Below are 19,918 nucleotides of genomic sequence, written 5' to 3'. Positions count from 1 at the left end.
AACACTATGTTTAGAACATCTTTACCTCTGAGATCCAAGAGAAATACAGAATATTTTTTAAAGTATAAGGACTTTCAGTAAGGCAATAGCCTTTCATCTTGTGACCACAGATCATGTTAGAGCCAAAATATAATGTTAAGACAGTCTTGGTGGTCACTGTAAATAATAAACCGTTGAGCAGATTCTGGGGAGTCCATCCCCTGCTGCCTAACCCACTAATATAATAGATAATATTCTAATACTCTAAAAATAATTAAAGGCAATCATATGCAGAAATGCACAAAAAATGCCTATATTCTTTTAACTTAGAAAACTGTTATGCATGTAACACATTGAATATTCTTTGATTTACTCTTCTAGCTAAGAAGTCCAGGTTAGTTAATACTGTTTGCCTTCCTTTACTCTTTCTCCTCTATTTGACCCTAATCATTTGTTCATTTAAATAGCCTAATGCATTTTTATGTAATAGTACTCATATTGCAAAATTTGGTATAGTAATTTATTCTCCAAAGTTTATTTGTATTTTTAAATGCCAATTTCAAAATAAAATATGCACTATCAAAGACTTAGTGAACAATTATTAAGGTTACATCAATCCTGTTAGAGGGGTATGTGTGTACCATTATTCCTTTCTTCTAGGTATGGTCTTCAGTTATTCATCTCTGTACATCAAACTGTTAAGAACCCTAGACCAACACTGAATTTCAGAACAACTCAATTTTCTTGGAGATACATATGGTTAAGAAGGAAAAAAAAATCTAACATATATGGGAATTTTAATTGACTCATTTTATAAACATTTTCTATTATATCAATAGTAGCTTTAGTTTAATAAAATAAATATTTGAAGCAAGGTGAAAAATATATTTTATTATTAGTGTAAGGGGTGGTTGCCCTAACCAGACTTTTTATATGACTAACTGCCATCTCTATAATCATATGCCTAGGTGAAAGAAAAGAGAAAGAAAAAGGAGGGGAAAACATTTAGGGGAAAATCTGAGTAAGTATGAACCCATCCCGGACAAGATTTCTTCCTAATCCTCTGTCAGCAAAGAGCTACCGTTAGAATCTTGGGATAAGGTCATTCTATGTCTAGAAAGCAGTATCCCAGGCTAATCCTTACTCTTAATTAACATTCAGAGCTAATTCAGATAAGCATGCTGATTATGTCATTATGCTATAAATAATAATACAACTGCTTATACGAGATCATAAAATATAAAACTATATGGAGACAAAAACTAACACTATACATCTCCTTCTTAATATTGGTTAAATACATTTAAAACATTTATTAAGTATTCTTAGATATTTTTTCTTAACATAAGAGTGAGGGGAAATTTTTAAAAGGCATTGACAAAATAATCTACTTTTAAACCCAATTTTAAAAACATAAATTCCAACAATTATTATTAGATCTTAATTTGTAATAAAATTAATATTATTAATATGATAGTAGAGCAGATATTCAATAAGCTTCTAATCTAGTAGTCTAATGACAACGTAACAATCTTCCTCATATTTCCTTTCTAGTTGTATGTTTCTCTCCAGCAAAATATACATTACAAGATATTTTTTAGAAAAATATATTTAAAATACCTGGCATTCATACAGAATGTAAGATGATTTAAGAATTATTATAAATTTATTCAAGGGTAATAGATATTTATTGCCAGATATATGCACTGATTGTGAGTCATTGGTGAAAGTAACATATTCAGCTGGGTTCATTCTGGGATTCAAGCATTTGGCGCAACTCTTAGTACTTATGGGTAGCCAATAGATATTGTTGAATAAATAAATGAATAAATGAGAAATAAATTTTTAATATTTTATGGGATCTAAATAGTGCTTACTAGAGGCTCAACAACTATTTGACTAATTGAGTGAGCAGTTGATAGAATAAACAAAAGAGGAAACGCAACCAATCAAAGGTGTGGTTTGGTAGCTCAGAAGATAGAGCGGGTTAATTGTAGTAATAATAACCGGAACGACATCAGATAATGACCATAACAAAAGTAAAATTAATAATGTTGAGAAATTTTGACAATATTTAAATCACTCATTATAATTTAGTTTTGAGATAAAGTATTTTTATTCCTAAGTATTACGTAATTCCCTAACAGTTAATATTATGTAAATTCCAATAATTAATAAATACGAAATCTGTTATTAAAGTGGTAGTTATTTTATGCCTTTGTTTCTGTGACTTTCAATGAAAATAAAATACATACTTAAGAATTTTTTGAAATATGATATTTCTTTTATCTATAATTGTTATGGAGACAAAGAATATACTTAAAGATAAAATACCATAATAATTATGACATCAACAATGATGTCAATGAATATATCAGTGACCTCTATATGACATGACATAATTTTTTTGATACGTAAAATAAAAATGCTAAAGGAAGCATTAAAATAAATGTATTTTAAATTCTAACAGATAGGGATTCCATTTAAGTTACAAAGGCAATTAAATTATACAATTTAAACTTGAACATTTTATTTGCCTTTGCACATCAAAAATTTCTTTTATAGTAAAAGTTCAATACCACGTCAAAGTATATTTTAAGTAAACAAATTCATTTGATTTTGGATGTTCAGAATTTAAAATTTAAATTGACCATATTCAGACTTTGCTTTTAATCTGATTTTTCAGTTTTATTTTTTCAAATTTAGAAATATTTTAAACAAGATTATTTTAAGATTGAAAATTGAACAAAATATTCTGAGAAAATCCAGAAAATATTTATCCTTGTGTTATTACTTTACCAAGAATCTCTAATATTATATATTACTTAACACAGTTTGTCTACCATTATTACTTAATGGGATATCTATTAATTCACCCATAAATGACTATTTTAAACTTTTTTTTTATGAGGCAATTTGTTTTGAAATTGTGGAATAAGAAAGTGAAATAGTATCATTTTCCTATCTGTTCACTTAATAACTATGACAAAATATAACAGTAACATTTCAAAATATAAAAGCAGTAGTAGCAGTAAAAAAAAAAATGGTACATTAGCTGACTTTATGTTCTCAAATAGGATGACATACTTCAATTTCTTTCATGTAAAATCAGCACAGATTACCATAATTATACAGATGCTGTCTACGATGGTTTATCAAGTGAGTTACAGAAATATTTTGAAAAGTTAGATAAGTGCATATCCATCCATATGCCTCTATTTGCAAATGTACTTTTTTAAGCTAGAAGGGAAACCAGATGTTTCAGTATTTGCTTTGAATCTAACTTCAAAAGCTGTGGGCTTGGAAAATTAGGAATAACTAACTTTCCTAATACAAATGTGAAGTAACCCAAAACTCTGTGTTTAAGATCTCCAGAAAAGTACTGTTAGACCTAATTCAGCTTGACTAATGCCCACACAGTTGCCTCGAAGTTGTCTCATGACACTTTCCTCTAGGCTTTATTTCTATCCTCCTGGGAAATTTGTTAATTTAAGAAAAACAAGGGTACATACAAACATTAAGGAAGCCTTTTTCTATATTTTGGAGTATTTATTTTTCTGTTTGGCTTGTGGGCTAGCTGAAGAGTTTTCTAGCCACTGAATTGCTTAATCTGAAACTCTTGCACTTATTTCTCTGAACACATAAACTAGAGTGGCTCTGTCTGTCACTATAAAAAAGATGTAATTGGTCCAAAGATGATCAAAAATGTGAAGGCTGTTTTATTTTCACAGAAGGTAGAAAAAGCTGGAGCTAAAATTTTAGGAACTTCATACTCCAAATTCTCATTACTATGGGGAGAACCCCAAAAGTCACATAAAATTTTAATAGGCTCTACTGTACAGCTTCAAATGCTATATGGCAATATGCTTCCAATACATAGTTTTAGGCAAATGCAAATAATAATTATCTGAAGAACACAATTCTTAATATCTAATTAGGCAAAAATAATGCATTTGTAAAATAATTACACATAAATATGTAAAAAATTATCTGTGTGCAAATATATAAAAATATTATGCTACTTTTTTTTTTTTTTTTTTTTTGAGATGGAGTCCTGCTATGTCTGCCAGGCTGGAGTGCAGTAGCATGATCTTGACTTGGCAATCTCCACCTTCCAGGTTCAAGCGATTCTCCTGCCTCAGCCTCCCAAGTAGCTGGGACTACAGGTGCACACCACCACGCCCAGTTAATTTTTGTATTTTTAGTAAAGACGGGGTTTCACCATTTTGGCCAGGATGGTCTCAGTCTCCTGACTTTGTGATCTGCCCGCCTCGGCCTCCCAAAGTGCTGGGATTACAGGCGTGAGCAACTGCACCCGGCCAGTATTATGCTACTTCTAATTGATTTTAGTCATTTTTTAACTGAATGAACTAAAGATTTTTATGGCTAGAAAAAAAATACATTACTTCATTAGAAAAAAACTGTTTAATTCCTTATTGAAAAATGAGTTCAATTCTTTACAAATACACTTACTGATAAATTTATCAAAAGAATCCATGTAATGTAATTGAAAAGGCACTGCATATATAATTTTGGTTATACAGCACAAAACATATATATATATATAATATATATATATGTACACTTTATAGGTATTTTTATCACCATGAAAAATTATATGTAGAATTCTAATTGATTTTTAATTCAGTTATCTTTTTGATATTTAAAAATATATAAAAATTAGAAGAATATAATGAATATGTGGCTTAACTCCATGTCAATAGAGTCCTGAGGCACAATACTAATCTTCTTAATTAAAGCAAAAGTAAATTAAATCATATTGAAATAATCTATCAGTTGAAAGTTTGATAGTGAGGTAGGCGTAAATAAACATGATTATAAATTTCCACCTCCGAGAGTAAAATAAAGTAATACCATCAACATAGATTGATCTGTATCACATATTTTAAAGGCCACTATTAAAATATAAAATTTATATATTTTTCATTTAGGCATTTGTTTTTCTTAATTTTTATTTTTTATAGAGATGGAGTCTCCCTATGTTGACCAGGCTGGTCTCAAACCCCTTACCTCAAGGTAATTCTTCTATCTTGGGCTCCCAAAGTGTTTGGATTATAGGCATGAGCCACCATGCCAGCTTGGCATTTTATCTTCTGATCCTATGACTTGAAACATACCCTACATGTCAATTACAATAAGGTAATTTTTGTAGTGACATTTATTCTGTGAAAAAACAAGAAAAAAAACACAAATATTATGTAGAATACTAAGGTAGTCCTTTTATAGTTAGAATGTTTATTATAAATGTCTTGGTTCCTTAAAAAAGGACTCCTTTTAAATTTTAGTACTTTGGTTTTTCTTGTAACTGAATTATTAACTCAAGTTAGTAAAACATGTTATTTTAGTTTTGGTTCATCAGAAATCTTCGAAGTGAGGCAATGATTCATTTATCTTATTGATTTAAAAAGCTTTTATATTCTGGTTAAGAAAACAGTAATCCCTACAACACTTATAGCTTACTGACATAACCAGCATGCTCTCTGCCCACAAAGACAGGATAGTACATTTTAATACATGAACGTGATTCTTAAAATTTCATTATTTCTCAGCACCCCGTGGAAAATAAAGAACAGAAAAAGTAAAATTGATTGTGACTTTTGACAATTATTAGTTAGATAAAGGAGGTAACAATTGCCAAAAAAATCACAAAAGTGAGCATGTTACCTGGCTATGACAAAGAGCACACAACTGACACCCAAGTAAGCCAGCAGAATATACATCCAGATATCAGGGGAGAGAGGATTCAGGAAGGAGAAGACGCCTGGGTTTGTACCATTGGGCTTGCGGTACAAAATACTTATTCCAAGTGTCATAAAGGGCTTGGAAAAGTCGATGACCTTCTCTCGAACATAGGTAATAGCCAGTGGAGCAACTGCAAGGTCAGCTTTCTGTAGACAGAAACAAAACAAAACAAAAAAGAAAAGAAAGAAAGAAAAAATTGATTTTCAGTCACAGGAAAAAATCAGTAATCAAATTAAATAAAACAAAGGCTTTACACTCAATTGTCTCAGTAACGATTATGTTAAAATTTAAAGCATTCCTTACTCTGAAGTAAAGAATCTGATTTATTGCACTAATCATTTCTATGTTCTTCTAGATTAGCAAATCAGCATTTATTGGAAGTAGACATAGAAAAAAAACTTCATAGAATAAAAAAACTGAAGAAATTATTGTACACTCAGTACATGAATTATGCTACTAGCCTTCTCATCATTGCTTTTATTTTAAACTTTAAAAATCTATTTAATATTATTTTCTTAACACATTGGTCAAATTATAATAGTAATAATAACTACATCAAATTATACAGCTGAGAATTAAGAGATTTCTGATTTTAAAATATAGAATACAATTAAAAGACTTTAGTCTTTAAATAGTTAAAATATTGTTTGAAACATCTCTCAGTGTGATTCTGTTTACTACCTCTGAATTTTGTTTCTATCTGTCTAATTTGTTTTATATTATTTAATGAAAATCCTTGCAGCCTTGCCTAAATCTCATTAGGAAATGAGTTTTTCCATTTTCACAAAGTTGCTAATTTTCCGCGGTAGCTTAAATATGTTGAATTAGTAATGCTTTTCACTCACCAGGTTATAATTATCTTTCAAAGATGAACTTAAGCTCTAATATATTGTAAGAAATAATTATAATATTTTAAAATAATGAAAGCATCTATGATGAGAACCTATATTGCTACATTCATTTTATTATTAATAAACGTAAAAACTTTCAAAGAGTAAAGAACAAAATGTTCACCGTCAAGAGTTAGAGAAAGACATAAAAAAAATGAAATTATCCTTCCATGTTTTCTTGTCTCAGGCAATGTCAAAGGACTTAACGAAGAAACTTTTCTAAGTTTGTTGACAATATTATTCTGTGTGTGTTTTTGTGCATTTGTGTGTTGGTGGTGTGCAGGGAAAGAACATTGAAATGCTTGGAAAGAGTATCTTTGAGAGGAGCTATGGAGAAAGAAAGACATTTCTCTAAAAACTAGGAGGAAAAAGGTTTTAAAAATTCTGGGGGAGAGCATCATCATATTTCATATTCATAAATCAAAGAAAATACCAATTTAAAAGAATTGGTAATATTCTTTAGGTAGCTGCTGTACAACAGCACTATGTTAAGAACTTCACAGGAATTGTCACATTCCCCATAAAACTTACATAATCCTACTATTATTTCCTGTTTCAGATAAGGAAAATGAAACCTTGAGAAGTTAGAAAACTTGTTCATTTTCATAGAGTTAATTAATCACTGGAACCAGGGTATAAAGTCAAGCCGTGGGAGTCTATACCTAGAGTGTAACCATGACATGCATCTCAAAAACCAACAATGGAATCATAGAAGAGTCATTCATTCATTCATTCATTCATTCAATAATTTGCACAGATGGAAAGGGAAATACATAGAAACAACTCTAGTGATTGATAGATTACAGTCTTTCAGAATCTAGAGGGTCAGGTGTAGAGTGCAGGCAGAGGGGGTATTTTCTGCAGGAAGGAGACAGCACTTCCTCTAAGACGTAAGGGAGAAACTAAAAATTGTTTGAAAAAGTGAACAACTTTGTTAACAGAAATAAAGTAGTTGATATGGTTTGGCTCTATGTCCTCACCCAAATCTCACACTGAATTTTAATCTGCACGTGTTGAAGGTGGGGCTTGGTGAGAGGTGATTGCATCATGGAGGTGGTTTCTGATGCTTTAGCACCAGCCCTCTACTGCTGTCTCCTGATAGAGTTCTCAGGAGACCTGGTTGTTTAAAAGTGTGTAGCACTTCTCCCTTCCCCCTTCCCCCTCTCCAGTGCTCTGCCACGTGAGGAGGGTACTTGCTTCCCCTCTCCCTTCCGCCAGGATTGTAAGTTTCCTGAGGCTTCCATAGCCATGCTTCCTATACAGCCTACAGAACTGTAAGTCAATTGAACCTCTTTTCTTCATAAATTACCCAGTCTTAGGTAGTTCTTTATAGCAGTGTGAGAATGGACTAATGCAGTAGTATTTTAATAAATATAAACTTCAGGTAAAAAGTGAACAGCATAAAGTAGTAGTTTGTCTGTGTTTGGAGGGTTGACTACACAGCACAATTTATGTATGTGTTACTTCATTCTGTAACCTCCTTTCTCTTAGGCATATGAAAAGCAAAATTTTATCACCTATAAACCATAAAAGCGAATATGGTATAAAGTGGTAACCTTTTATTTTTTAATTGACAGATAAAATTTTATATATTTATCGTACACAACATGATGTTTTGAAGTACATATACATTGTGAAATGACTAGTCTAGCTAATTAACATATGGATTACCTCACATAGTTATCATTTTTATGGTGAAAATACTACATCCACTCTCTTCTTATATAGAATATTAAAAAGTTAATTTCATAGAAGTAGAGAGAAGAGGCCAGGCACGCTGGCTCACACCTGTAATCCCAACACTCTGGGAGGCTGAGGTGAGCGGATCATGAGGTCAGGAGATCGAGACCATCCTGGCCAACATGGTGAAACTCCATCTCCACTAAAATACAAAAAAAAAAAAAAAAATAGCCAGGTGTGGTGGCACACGCCCGTAGTCCCAGCTACTCGGGAGGCTGAAGCAGGGGAATCACTTGAACCCAGGAGGCGGAGGTTGCAGTGAGCCGAGATCGCACCACTGCATTCCAGCCTGGCGACAGAGGGAGACTCTGTCTCAAAAAAAAAAAAAAAGAAGTAGAGAGAATGGCGGTTACTAGGGGATGGGCTGATTATAGGGATAGCGGGAAAGGTTGTCAAGAGGAAATAAAACTTCAGTTGGATGGGAGAAATATGTTCAAGAGATCTATTGTATAAAATGATTATTATAGGTAATAATATATTGCATTCTTGAAAAATGGTAAAATATTTCTAATTCATATACAGCAAAAAATATTAGAAAAAAAATTCAAATAACACATATTAAAAGAACACAGCTACATTATTCCAAAAAAGTTGTAATATAGGAATATATTAATAGGATTGAATAGTCATATATTAAATTTTAAAATTTATTTAGCATTGCTTAAAATAAAAATTCTATTCCAAATATGAAAGAGAAAAATAGAAATTATTTAATACTATAGTATCTTTAATTATAAAAGATATTAGCCACTTAAAACAAAGGATACAAATAGACACATTCAGACATTTCATTACAAGTTTAATGTATAAACAGACTGTATTACATCCATACAATGGAATAGTATTATTCATTTATAAAAATAAATGAGCTTTCAAGCCATGAAAAAGCATGGGGGAAACTTGTATGCATATTGCTAAGTGAAAGACACCAGAGAATTTAGAGGGTTAAGTTCAGAGCCTCTGAAAAGGCCATGTACTTTATGATTCCAATTATACGACATCCAGGAAAAGGCAAAATTATAGAGACAGTAAAAGATCAGTGGTTGCCAAGGATTCAAAAGAATTGAGATAGTGCTGAATATGTGGAGCACAGAAGGATTTTAGGGTGGTGAAACCACTGTGTAGGATGCTATAATGGTGGATACATATTATGCATTTATCAAGACTCATTAAAATTGTACAACACAAAGAGAGAACTCTAATGTAAACTATGGACTTTAATCATAAATGTATCAATAATAAATCATCAACTGTAACAAATGTACTACACTAATGGAAGTTGTTAATAATAGGGGAAAATGTGTATGGAAATGGAAAGGGAGAGGGTCCAGGAAAGTCTACTTTCTGCACAATTCGTCTGTAAACCTAAAATTTCACTAAAAAATAAATTATATATTTTTAAATAACAATATGTTGTTTTTACCATATCCTCAGTTAGTAGATATATGGTATTAAAACAATTTTGCTTGTGTTTGCAGCCCTGGATTGGGAAGGTGGAAGGGGAAAGAAAAATGAGTATCATAGTAATAGCTAGCATTAATGTGTCTATTATGAGGCAAAAATGTGCTATATTATTTGGAGGATTTTCATCTCTATTGATACTCACTACAGCCCTACAAAATTTGTAGCATGATTTCCTTTTTACAAATGAAAAACAAAAACAGAATAGCTAACCCGAAACCCGAGATCTTAAGGAAAGTACGGCTCCAAAGATGACTTAACGATGCTCATTTCCCACTATTTTTCTGTACAACCATTCAAATATATCATATCCATTTCTGTTGTTTTACTGGCTTTGTTATTTCCCTGCCCAAAATGATATTCTTTTTCTCTAGTATTCGAATTCTATAAGACACATCTCTGGTTCTTTTCCTCCTGAATACTCTATCCACATTAATTTCTCTTCAGTGAATTTGTACATAATTTATAAACAGAATCATGTAATTTAACATGTAGCAAATAATTTATGTTGTGTTATTTCTGGTTATTTCACATATAAGTCAACCAATATGATATGAGAAATTTGAATGCACATATGATTGTAACTGTATTGTCTCAGTTCCTGTGAGAGTAAAAACACTTGAAAGCCGGCAGGCATATCCTTCGATCAAAGCATGTAACACTAAACTGAGGGAATGGTAAAGTTTCCCTCCCTGGAAATCTAACAAAGACACCTACACAGCAGCCATCTTATTAACTTAATAAGCATTAATTTAATATTCTACCATTCTATGTGAAACTCTTCCAAATTGTCTTATTCATCTTTATAATCATAATGAACCTAACATCCCTAAGGCATTGGATAAAATTTGACACCAAGGAACTGCTTAGTAAATGTTTGCCGAATACAATTTCAATTTAACTTACTAAAATTTTCAAAGAAAACCACTCAGAGAATTTTTAATTGAAACTTTTTTCTAGTCTTACTATAGAAATAAAATTTATTTGTACAATAATATAATTCCAATTGAACTAACCATCTAGAGAGAACAGATTAATTCTTTTTACAGTTACATAACTAATAGCAATCTACTGATTATATCTTATAAAGCAATGGTAAAAATTATTGGTCTAATTTCTGGAAACTTAAACCAAAAATTAGATAACAAAGCATATCTTCATGAATGGCACGATGACTCCAAATCTGAATATGTTGTGAAGCTTTCTTATTTATGAAGTTTCAGAAATCAAAGAACATAATGATCTTATTTTTATAATACATGATCTCCTCAGTGAAACATATTATGCATACTTCTAAAGGTTCCTGCAATTTAACACTGGGAAATCAGTTCTAAACGTTGTTTTCTTTTACATGATGTTGTTAAATGCTTAATAAAATGGGTAAAATAATTAAAGTAGTAAGTTCATATGAATAAATTGGTAACATTTATTCTAAGACACTTAAGCTAATTATCCATATTCAATGTAATGTCACATGTAAGTAAAACCACACATTCCTAAACTCTCCACAATGCATAATGTGAACAAATAATTTGTCTCTGTGTATACTTGAAAGAAAACACAGTTCACCTTCTGTACACATGACACACCATCTCTGCCACTACCAACCTAGTCACATTGCCTGAACTCTTACAGTGGACTCCAACTGGTCCCCAATTTTCATTCTTGCCCAACTAGAATCTCTTTTCTATCCAAACTCCAGAAGGTTCTTTCTAAAACACATACCAGATTACCACTTTCAGCTCAGTATCCTCCAATGACATAGAACATGTTTGCCTACAAAGCACTACAAGATATGGCTTTATCAACATTAGTTCCATCATTCTTCTGGTCTTTCTCACTGTTGTTTCAACAACTCTGTCTGCCTTGCTAATCCTCAAATGAGTGTACACATTCCTTTTTCCAGGCCTTACACTTGCTATTCCCTCTCCTTGGAAAGCTTGTCCCTTTATACACACAAATGGCTTATTCTCTGATTTCATTCGTGTGCTTGCTTTGATGTCACTTTCGCAATGGGGTTTCCAGAGCATAGTGGCTATCACATTCGCCTGACAAATACTCAAAGGGGTCTTTCCTGAACTCTCATTCTATCCTTCTTTATCTCCATACAGTACTTTCATTTTCTTCATGAAATGTGCCATAAACAGACATTGTCAGTTGTCAGTCTTTTTGTATTCGAATGTAAGTTCTTTTTGAGTAAGGAGTTTCACTATTTTGCCCAATTCTGTAACTCCAGTGTCTAGTACAGTGACTGGCACAGAGTAGTCACTAAATATTTTTTGAATGAATAAAATTACCACTATTGCACATGGTAATTCTACCCTCAGGACCCCCTTTATTATATTATTATTATTATTATTATTATTGCCAAAGAGAATACTCTTAAGGTTTGTATTTTCATTGATTTTTTTCACCCAAATACTTCTTTTAGATTAGCTGTTGGGTCATTTTTGTTGTAAAGACCACACAGTAGTAAAGGTAGGGATATTTAATAAAAACGTCCTTGTATTTCATCACTCCCATCTCTCCAACAACTTCAGCCCACTGTTTCTGTTGAGGTCTCCATCTCTGGCAGCATGAATGAGAAATGCTGGATTATATGGTTAATACTGGGATCATATAAAAGGATGAAAAAGAATTTTAAAAAATGAGATTTTTTATGTGCATGATTTTTAATTTTTGCTATGATAAATAATAGTAAATAACTGCTAAAATGTTTCATAAATATCTCTATGATTAACTGTTTTAGTTATTAACATAAACAAGTTATTGCATATGATTATGTCAGCACTCACTAGGTGTTGTTCAAGAAAAAACTGATGAGATTAAAGTTACGTAAGTTTAAAATATGAAAAAATTAAACTTGTTTAAATTGTATATTTTCCATACTATACAAAACCTAATATGTATTTGCAGTTTACAAAAACACAAACTTACATTTTAGAAATATGAATTTAGTTCATTTTCACCAAACCAAGCAGTTACCACACAGTGCCCAACAGAAAGTAAAGTGGGCAAGTTTGAGTTATAAAATTCAGAGATTTCTCTCACACTTGTAGGGCATGAATATGAAATTATATTTAAAAAAACAGTAATAGATTTAGCTGCTGCTTCAGCACCTGCTTCTTGCTAATGGTGAAATAAGCCTGCTAATAATTTCAAATAATATTGAGTAAACTTACCAAACTTGCCATTAACGACAATGAAAAATAATCTTAACTGATGTCTTCAGAATAACTATGGGTCTAAAATGTTTCTAGAGTTTTGGGGGAGGATATCAACTGTTTTAGTTTAGTTTTGTTTTATTCCCCACCCAAATCTGATTTTGTTGTGCACTCTCAATTGTATGCTTCATAAATGTTAGTATTTCTCTATACTAGAATTATTACAATATTTCCATGGAATAAATGTTGATATGGTTTTGCTATGTCCCCACCCAAATCTCTTCGTAAATTGTAACTCCCTTAATATTCAGGTGTTGTGGGAGGGACCCAGTGGAAGATAATTGAATCATGGGAGTGGTTTCCCCCATACTGTCCTCATAGTAATGAGTAAATCTCATGAGATCTGAAGATTTTGTAAGGGGTTTCCCCTTTCGCTTGGCTCTCATTCTCTCTTGTCTGCCACCATGTAAGACATGCCTTTTGCCTTCCCCCATGACTATGAGGCCTCCCCAGCCACATGGAACTGAATTCATTAAACTTCTTTTTTTTTATAAATTACCCAGTCTCAGGTATGTCTTTATCAGCAGTGTGAAAATGGACTAAGACAAATTTATTTACTTATTTATTTATTTTTAGGGACAGGGTCTTGCTCTGTCACCCAGGGTAGGGTGCAGTGGCTCAATCATAGCTCATTGCAGCCTTAAAATCCTGGGCTCAAGGGATCCTCCCACCTCAACCTCCTGAGTAGGTCAGACTACAGCCATGCACCACCACATCTGGCCAATTTTTCTGTTTTTTTTTTTTTTTTTTTTTTTTTGAGATGTGTTCTGATAATGTTGCACAGGCTAGCTGGAATTTATATTTAATGCACTAGACAAATTACTTTTGTTCACTAGAAAAATATCGGTATGCAGAAATTTCCTGTTTTCTTCAGGGTGATAATTCGTAAAAGACTAAACTTTTATTTAAAAATAATCTGAGATCTTGCATATCAATACTACAAATATGTATTATTTCTATTATTATAATAGATATTACTATGTCTGTTATTTTTATTGTTCATGAGCATAGTGCTGCACTAAACAACGTTTCTAATATTTTCTGTTTCTGATTTAGATATTACTGGTTTCTTGATTCTGAAGTAATTAGCATCTTTTGAAATCATAATTAAAGTGAAAAAAGTTATTCTACCAAAGATAATTACCTATATATAAAATATGGTGTTACATTCTATAATTATTATATTTGAACATATGTAAAACCAAAACAAGGCTATTACTTAAAATGTAATATTATTATATATTTATCAAACAAGTACTTGAAAAACTTCATTAATCAAATAAAACACAATTATAAACAATAAAGTAAGTCCACAAAATTTTTTATGGTTATTAAATTTAAGACTTTGAAGATTGAGATGCATCCATAAAAAGTTTTCTTTGGCCTAAGTTTGTAGAGTGACTTCAGTACAAATACAACTCTTTTCTGAAAATAAACTACTAAGACATGAAATGAGTAAATAGTTAAGTGATTGTTTTCCTTTATTTTTAGTTGCTGAAATGAAGACAATATGTTGTATATTTTGAAAACAAGGAAAACTAAGCTCCCTTTTTATAAATATATTCTAATTGAAACAATTCAGATGGAATCTCTGATATCAAATATAAAGTAATATGTTGTGGGATATTGTTAGCTACTATGTTTGAATGCTACCAATTCTTATTATTCTCATATGTTCATGCAGTTTTTCCAGGAATAAAATGAAGTAATAATCAAATTACTCTTCTGTTTAGATATAAAAATAAGACTTGGAACAAAGACAAAATTATAAAAATGTTAAATATCCCTAATTTCAGAAGGTAGTCATCATCCCTTCACTAGTTAAAAGAGTTCATATAAATATATCTCATAGTAAAATACGGTAAATTTCTATTTCCTCGACTGTGAAATAATGTGACAGAATCTATCAATCAGTATCCACTGATAGACTTGGCAGAGTAGGAATATCAAGATATTTAAACATGATCCCTCCCAGAGCTTATACACAATTCTTTGAAGCAAGAAATACCCAGAGAAACTATAAGAACACAATAAATTATATAAGCAAGAGATCAGTGGAGTGGTTAGGAGAAGATTTATGGAATATTTGAGATAAGTTATGAGTGAGAAAGAGCAATATAGCAGTTAATAAACACAGATTCTGAACTCATTAGTGACCCAAACTGTCCAATTAGCAGCCACAATGTTTTTCTATATTTGGTTACCCCAAAGAAGGGTATATTTAATCTGCCAGTCTGATGAGCAAACCAAATATTCAGGTCACTGGAAACAACTCAAGGATCATAGCTAGACTTATAAGAATAGCCTTGAGTTCTGCCCACTAACCAGAATGATCACAGTCAGTTTTAGTTTTGTGTAGTTGGCTCTGACAGTAGCTAGCCACAGTAGTCCAAGGGACAACATGATGTTTCAACTTGTCGGTTAATCAAACCCAGGTATTTAAAATAAGCCATATGAATCTAGGGCCCTATTGAGTCAGCAGTTTTATTTTTAGGCTATGGGTTGGTGGATAAAATTTCCTCCAATTTCATGTAAAGTCAAAATGTCACTGATGCCTGTCTGGCTGAGTTTTTGAGTTTCACTGCTTGAAATAGTGAGACTTCACTTTCCGTTTGAAAGTGAACTTCTGTGGTCCAAGTTTTCCTACCCCGAAGCAGGAGTATCAGGCCATAAAGACACACAGTTTCTGGAGTTCTGGGGCTTCTTATTTTTATGCTAATACAGCTTCTTCCAGTTGCCCAACTCATGGGTTTGATGGGGTAAAAAAAAAAAATGTAGTGAGATCAACCAAATTAATAAGCAAGCAGAAATGATTTGAATTTTCAGATCATTGATATAATTGTTGCTGTCCTTTAGGTTATGATCATGACTATGATGTGACTTTAGGACTAGGTGGCTGAGAGGTTCAAGAACCCAAGAAGCATAGAGTCCAGGGTAATGGATGAGTCTTCCGTAAGGACACTGAGTTCAAATAAAATTATGAAATTGGCTCTCTTAAAGTGAAAGGCTATGAGTCCATTGCCAAAATAAGTGGTGCATATGTAATTGTGGTCAGAAAGTGAGTAGGTGATAACATAAGAATGAAAGGAATGGTATATCCAGAGAAATGAGCCTCAAAGAAGCGTATATTTTTTCTGGGTTCTAGAGAAATCATGAATTAAAACAGCAATGGGAAATAGGTTAAGCATTAGGGCTATTTAACTACATTCCACTTTGTCTTTCTTTGTGTACATGGAATATTGTCTTCCTTTCTTACCTTTAAGTTGAGCACAGTAATATGGTTTACCTTGATCAAGGAATATAAGCAGAAGTTGTGTACTTTCACTTCTGTGAAGAAACTTTTGAGAGACGGTATGCAGTTCACCATGTTCTCTCATTTCGCTTCTCAGAAGTAAAAGCACACCACGTGGTAGTGGCTCCATCAGCCTGAGTCCTTGAGTGAGAAAATATGGAACAGAGCCTTCAGCTGACCTATGCTTTATAAGCAGTGTTAATAAGAAACAATCTCTGTAGGTATAAACTACTAAGATTTTTGAGTTTATAACAGTAAAATAATCAGTACATACTGCTTAATCCAGGTAGGGAAAAGAATCCGAACCAGACTCTTAAAATAAGTGGAGTGTGAGAGACAGAGCAGCCAGCACTGGCAGAACTATGGAATGAGCAGTTTGAATAGAAGAGAAGTGAAATAAGATAGTAAATAATGAAGAAAGATTAGGAATGAAAGGAGATTACTCATAATGGAGGACACTGAGAATTCAGAGATGATAACGAATGACTTGTAAGAGAAAGCGTGATAAGTCAGAGCAAAGTCAACAGAGCTCAACATGTTCTGGAAATAAAAATACAGAGAGAGTTAAATAGACCAGAGAGTCTCAAAATTGTTTAAAATATCTAATAGTAATAAATTTGTGAGGTATATTGTGTTTAGATTAACACAGAATCATTTTAATGTTTAAAACAAAACACTACTGGGAATACAAATAGCAATTTCTCTTGGCCTCCCATGTAATTCTCAGACACACTGATATTTTATGAAGGGGATTGGTTACCAATCTTCTATTCTTCCTTCACTCTAATTTTATATGTACTAGACTAAATAGAAAAAAAAATAACTTCACATTTTGAAGGCTCCATCCCTAGATTCCATTGAGAATGCAAACTTTTACTTGTTTACTCTATTGATAATTTCCATGGGAAATTGGGTAAATGGTTGAGGAAGTGAGATGCCTGAGTTTATGTTTTCATTTATATCAGAAATTTTGCTATTATTTCCATCAAGAAAAAAATACGAATGACAGCTAACATTTATTTAGTACATAATATAATATAATATAATATAATATAATATAATATAATATAATATAATATAATATACCTGGCACGATTCTAAGCACTTCATACATTTTAGGTCATTTAATCATTACTATGAAGCATGTGCTTTCATCAATGCCCTTTTTTAAGTGAGAGAAGTGAGGCTCAGAGAACATAAGCAAGTTGCCCAAGATCACACTTCAAATAAAGAGTGGAGGGAGATTTGAAAACTTGACTGATTCCCGAGTCATTCTACAGGTTACAGTTACAAAGCCTTTTAAAAAACAAAATACATTTGATGGACTGTTTATCTCTCCACATAGAATGCAAATGTATTAAGGAACAATGAATTGAAAAATAGAGCTCAACAAAAAAAGCAAATAAAGATGTATCATTTCCTTGCTAAGTTATCAAAGTTAATATTGACATTTAAACATGAGTTGTTGTCCTTGACAAAATACTGAATCTTAGTCTATTCAAATACTTATTTTGTACCCAGATGTTTTTATTCTTTTAAAACTATTTTTAATGTACATGTACACACATAAATGCCATATTTGTATAGTCATCTGTTGATATACAGGAGAAAGTGGTTTCAGGGCCCCTGTCGAATACCAAAATTCATCGGTGCTCAAATCCTTTATATGAAGTATATAGTATTTGCATATAACCTATGCACATCCTCCCGTATACTTTAAATCATCTCTAGATTGCTCATAATAATTAAGTCAATGTAAATGCTATGTAAATAGTTGTTATACTGCATTGCTTAGGGAATGAAAAGCAAAAAATAGTCTGCATGTTCAGTACAGACACAACTATCCTTCCCTAGCCCCAGTGTTTTCAATCCTCAGTTGGTTGAATCTGGAACCCAAGGATAAAGAGGGCCAATTGGCCAACTGTATGTATTCATAAACATCTATATGCATATATACACATATACATATATACTCTACATATACATATGTGAAGTATAAAAACATAAACATAAACATATATATGTGTGTGTGTGTTCGTCTGTGTTTAGTTGTAACATTGCACCAATTACTTTAGGAAAAGTGTGAAGATCGTTTGTTTCTTAAGTGGCCCATGATTTGTATAGAGGGAATACAAAAGCATATCAGAATGCTAGTATTATTATTTGTATGCATATTACATACTCTTTTAATTAACAAATTCAACTTCACCTGTTATGACAAACAATAACATAAAAAGTTTATGTATAGAGATGTATGCGAATGAGTTCATTTATAATAACATACCTAGAAGTAACATATTGTTGACTTAATGTAGTGAAATAACCTAAAAATACTGGCCACAAGATTCATCATAAATCAAAAAGTTCTTTACACAATGATTGACTGATTTGAGAACAGAAGGATGCTGGGTGTTTTGTTACTAAGGCTATTTCTGGCAGTCATCCACGAATTGCAACTGCATAACCTTACAAACAGCATAGAAATTGACTATTTTAACAAAGGGTCTCACCAGGATAACGAGTAGTGCACATTAAATCTCACTGTGCATTGATAAGCTCTCTTTGAACTTTGCCAAGCTTTCAACAATGGTGACAGGCCTCTGGCACTTTCAGAATAAGTGGGCCCTGAATGGTGTTGCAGGGATGAGGCTTTGTGTGTGTGTGTGTGTGTGTGTGTGTGTGTGTGTCTGTTTGTTTTTGTTTTCTAAGGAAACCAAATTTTAATCATTTAGACTTGTTTTCATTTCTAATTAGATCTGGGTTCTTAAGAAAATTTGTGAAATATCAGAAAGGAATCTATCACAGTTATTATCTATAAAAAAGGATCTAGATTCTTTTTTAGATTAATCTTTAAGGTTGTATATTTAGGTCCCAAGGTAAGAAAAGCTTCTGCAAACATTTCAAAGACGTTATGAGGAGGAAAAATGTACAGGTTAGGTTATATGAAATGCGTAACACTTAATTTTAGCCTACAAAAATGACAATTTCGTGTTTCAAACTTATTTTACTATTTACATAATTAACAAGCTCACCTAAACACGTATTCTTCTTAAATTTTGACTTCCTAAATACAGGCTTCCGATTTTATGTGTAACTCAAATTAAGTTTTTATTTGTAATGTTGATCCCAAGATGAGAGATCTTTACACACACACACACACACACATACACACACACACAAACACATACACACACACACAATATATGTAATTCTAGAAGAAAACAGGACTCCACAGAAGACTGTCTATAAGAAGAAATAAATAATAAATGGGAAGTAAAGCAAACAAATTTGTAAAATATGTTCAATCTGAACACGAAAGAATCAGATTAGAACTAATATAATAGCAGATGTCAGCAGAATGGTTGATCAGTTTAAGCTTCCTAAGGTCCTTGTATTGTTTGGAAAAAGGGTAAAATATTGGTTATCAATATCTTGTTAACTTTGCTGGTTAAAATTTCCATAAAAACCCCTAAATAATAAAGAGAAATAAAGCTTATAACTTCCAATTAATAGAGGGGAAAAAACAATGAGTCAAAGAAAACTTATTCAATGTAAAAGAAGTCAAGTAA

The 19,918-nt window shown here is 32.0% G+C and overlaps 1 protein-coding gene across 10 annotated transcripts in view; it reads right to left on the bottom strand.

The window, feature by feature from the left end:
- GRIK2 (glutamate ionotropic receptor kainate type subunit 2) overlaps positions 1-19,918 on the bottom strand; it is a 677,547-nt gene that overhangs the window by 169,040 nt on the left and 488,589 nt on the right. For all 10 annotated transcript variants that reach the window (XM_055259892.2, XM_055259897.2, XM_055259905.2 and 7 more), the window contains one exon: positions 5,665-5,888. In XM_055259892.2, coding sequence (XP_055115867.1) covers positions 5,665-5,888 — 224 coding nt within the window. The remainder of the gene's footprint in view (positions 1-5,664; positions 5,889-19,918) is intronic.

The sequence above is a fragment of the Symphalangus syndactylus genome, chromosome 2 (genome assembly GCF_028878055.3).
Source record: "Symphalangus syndactylus isolate Jambi chromosome 2, NHGRI_mSymSyn1-v2.1_pri, whole genome shotgun sequence".
Lineage (NCBI taxonomy): Eukaryota > Metazoa > Chordata > Mammalia > Primates > Hylobatidae > Symphalangus > Symphalangus syndactylus.
Note: the sequence above shows the minus strand (reverse complement) of the source record. Positions and strands in the feature narration are given on the sequence as shown.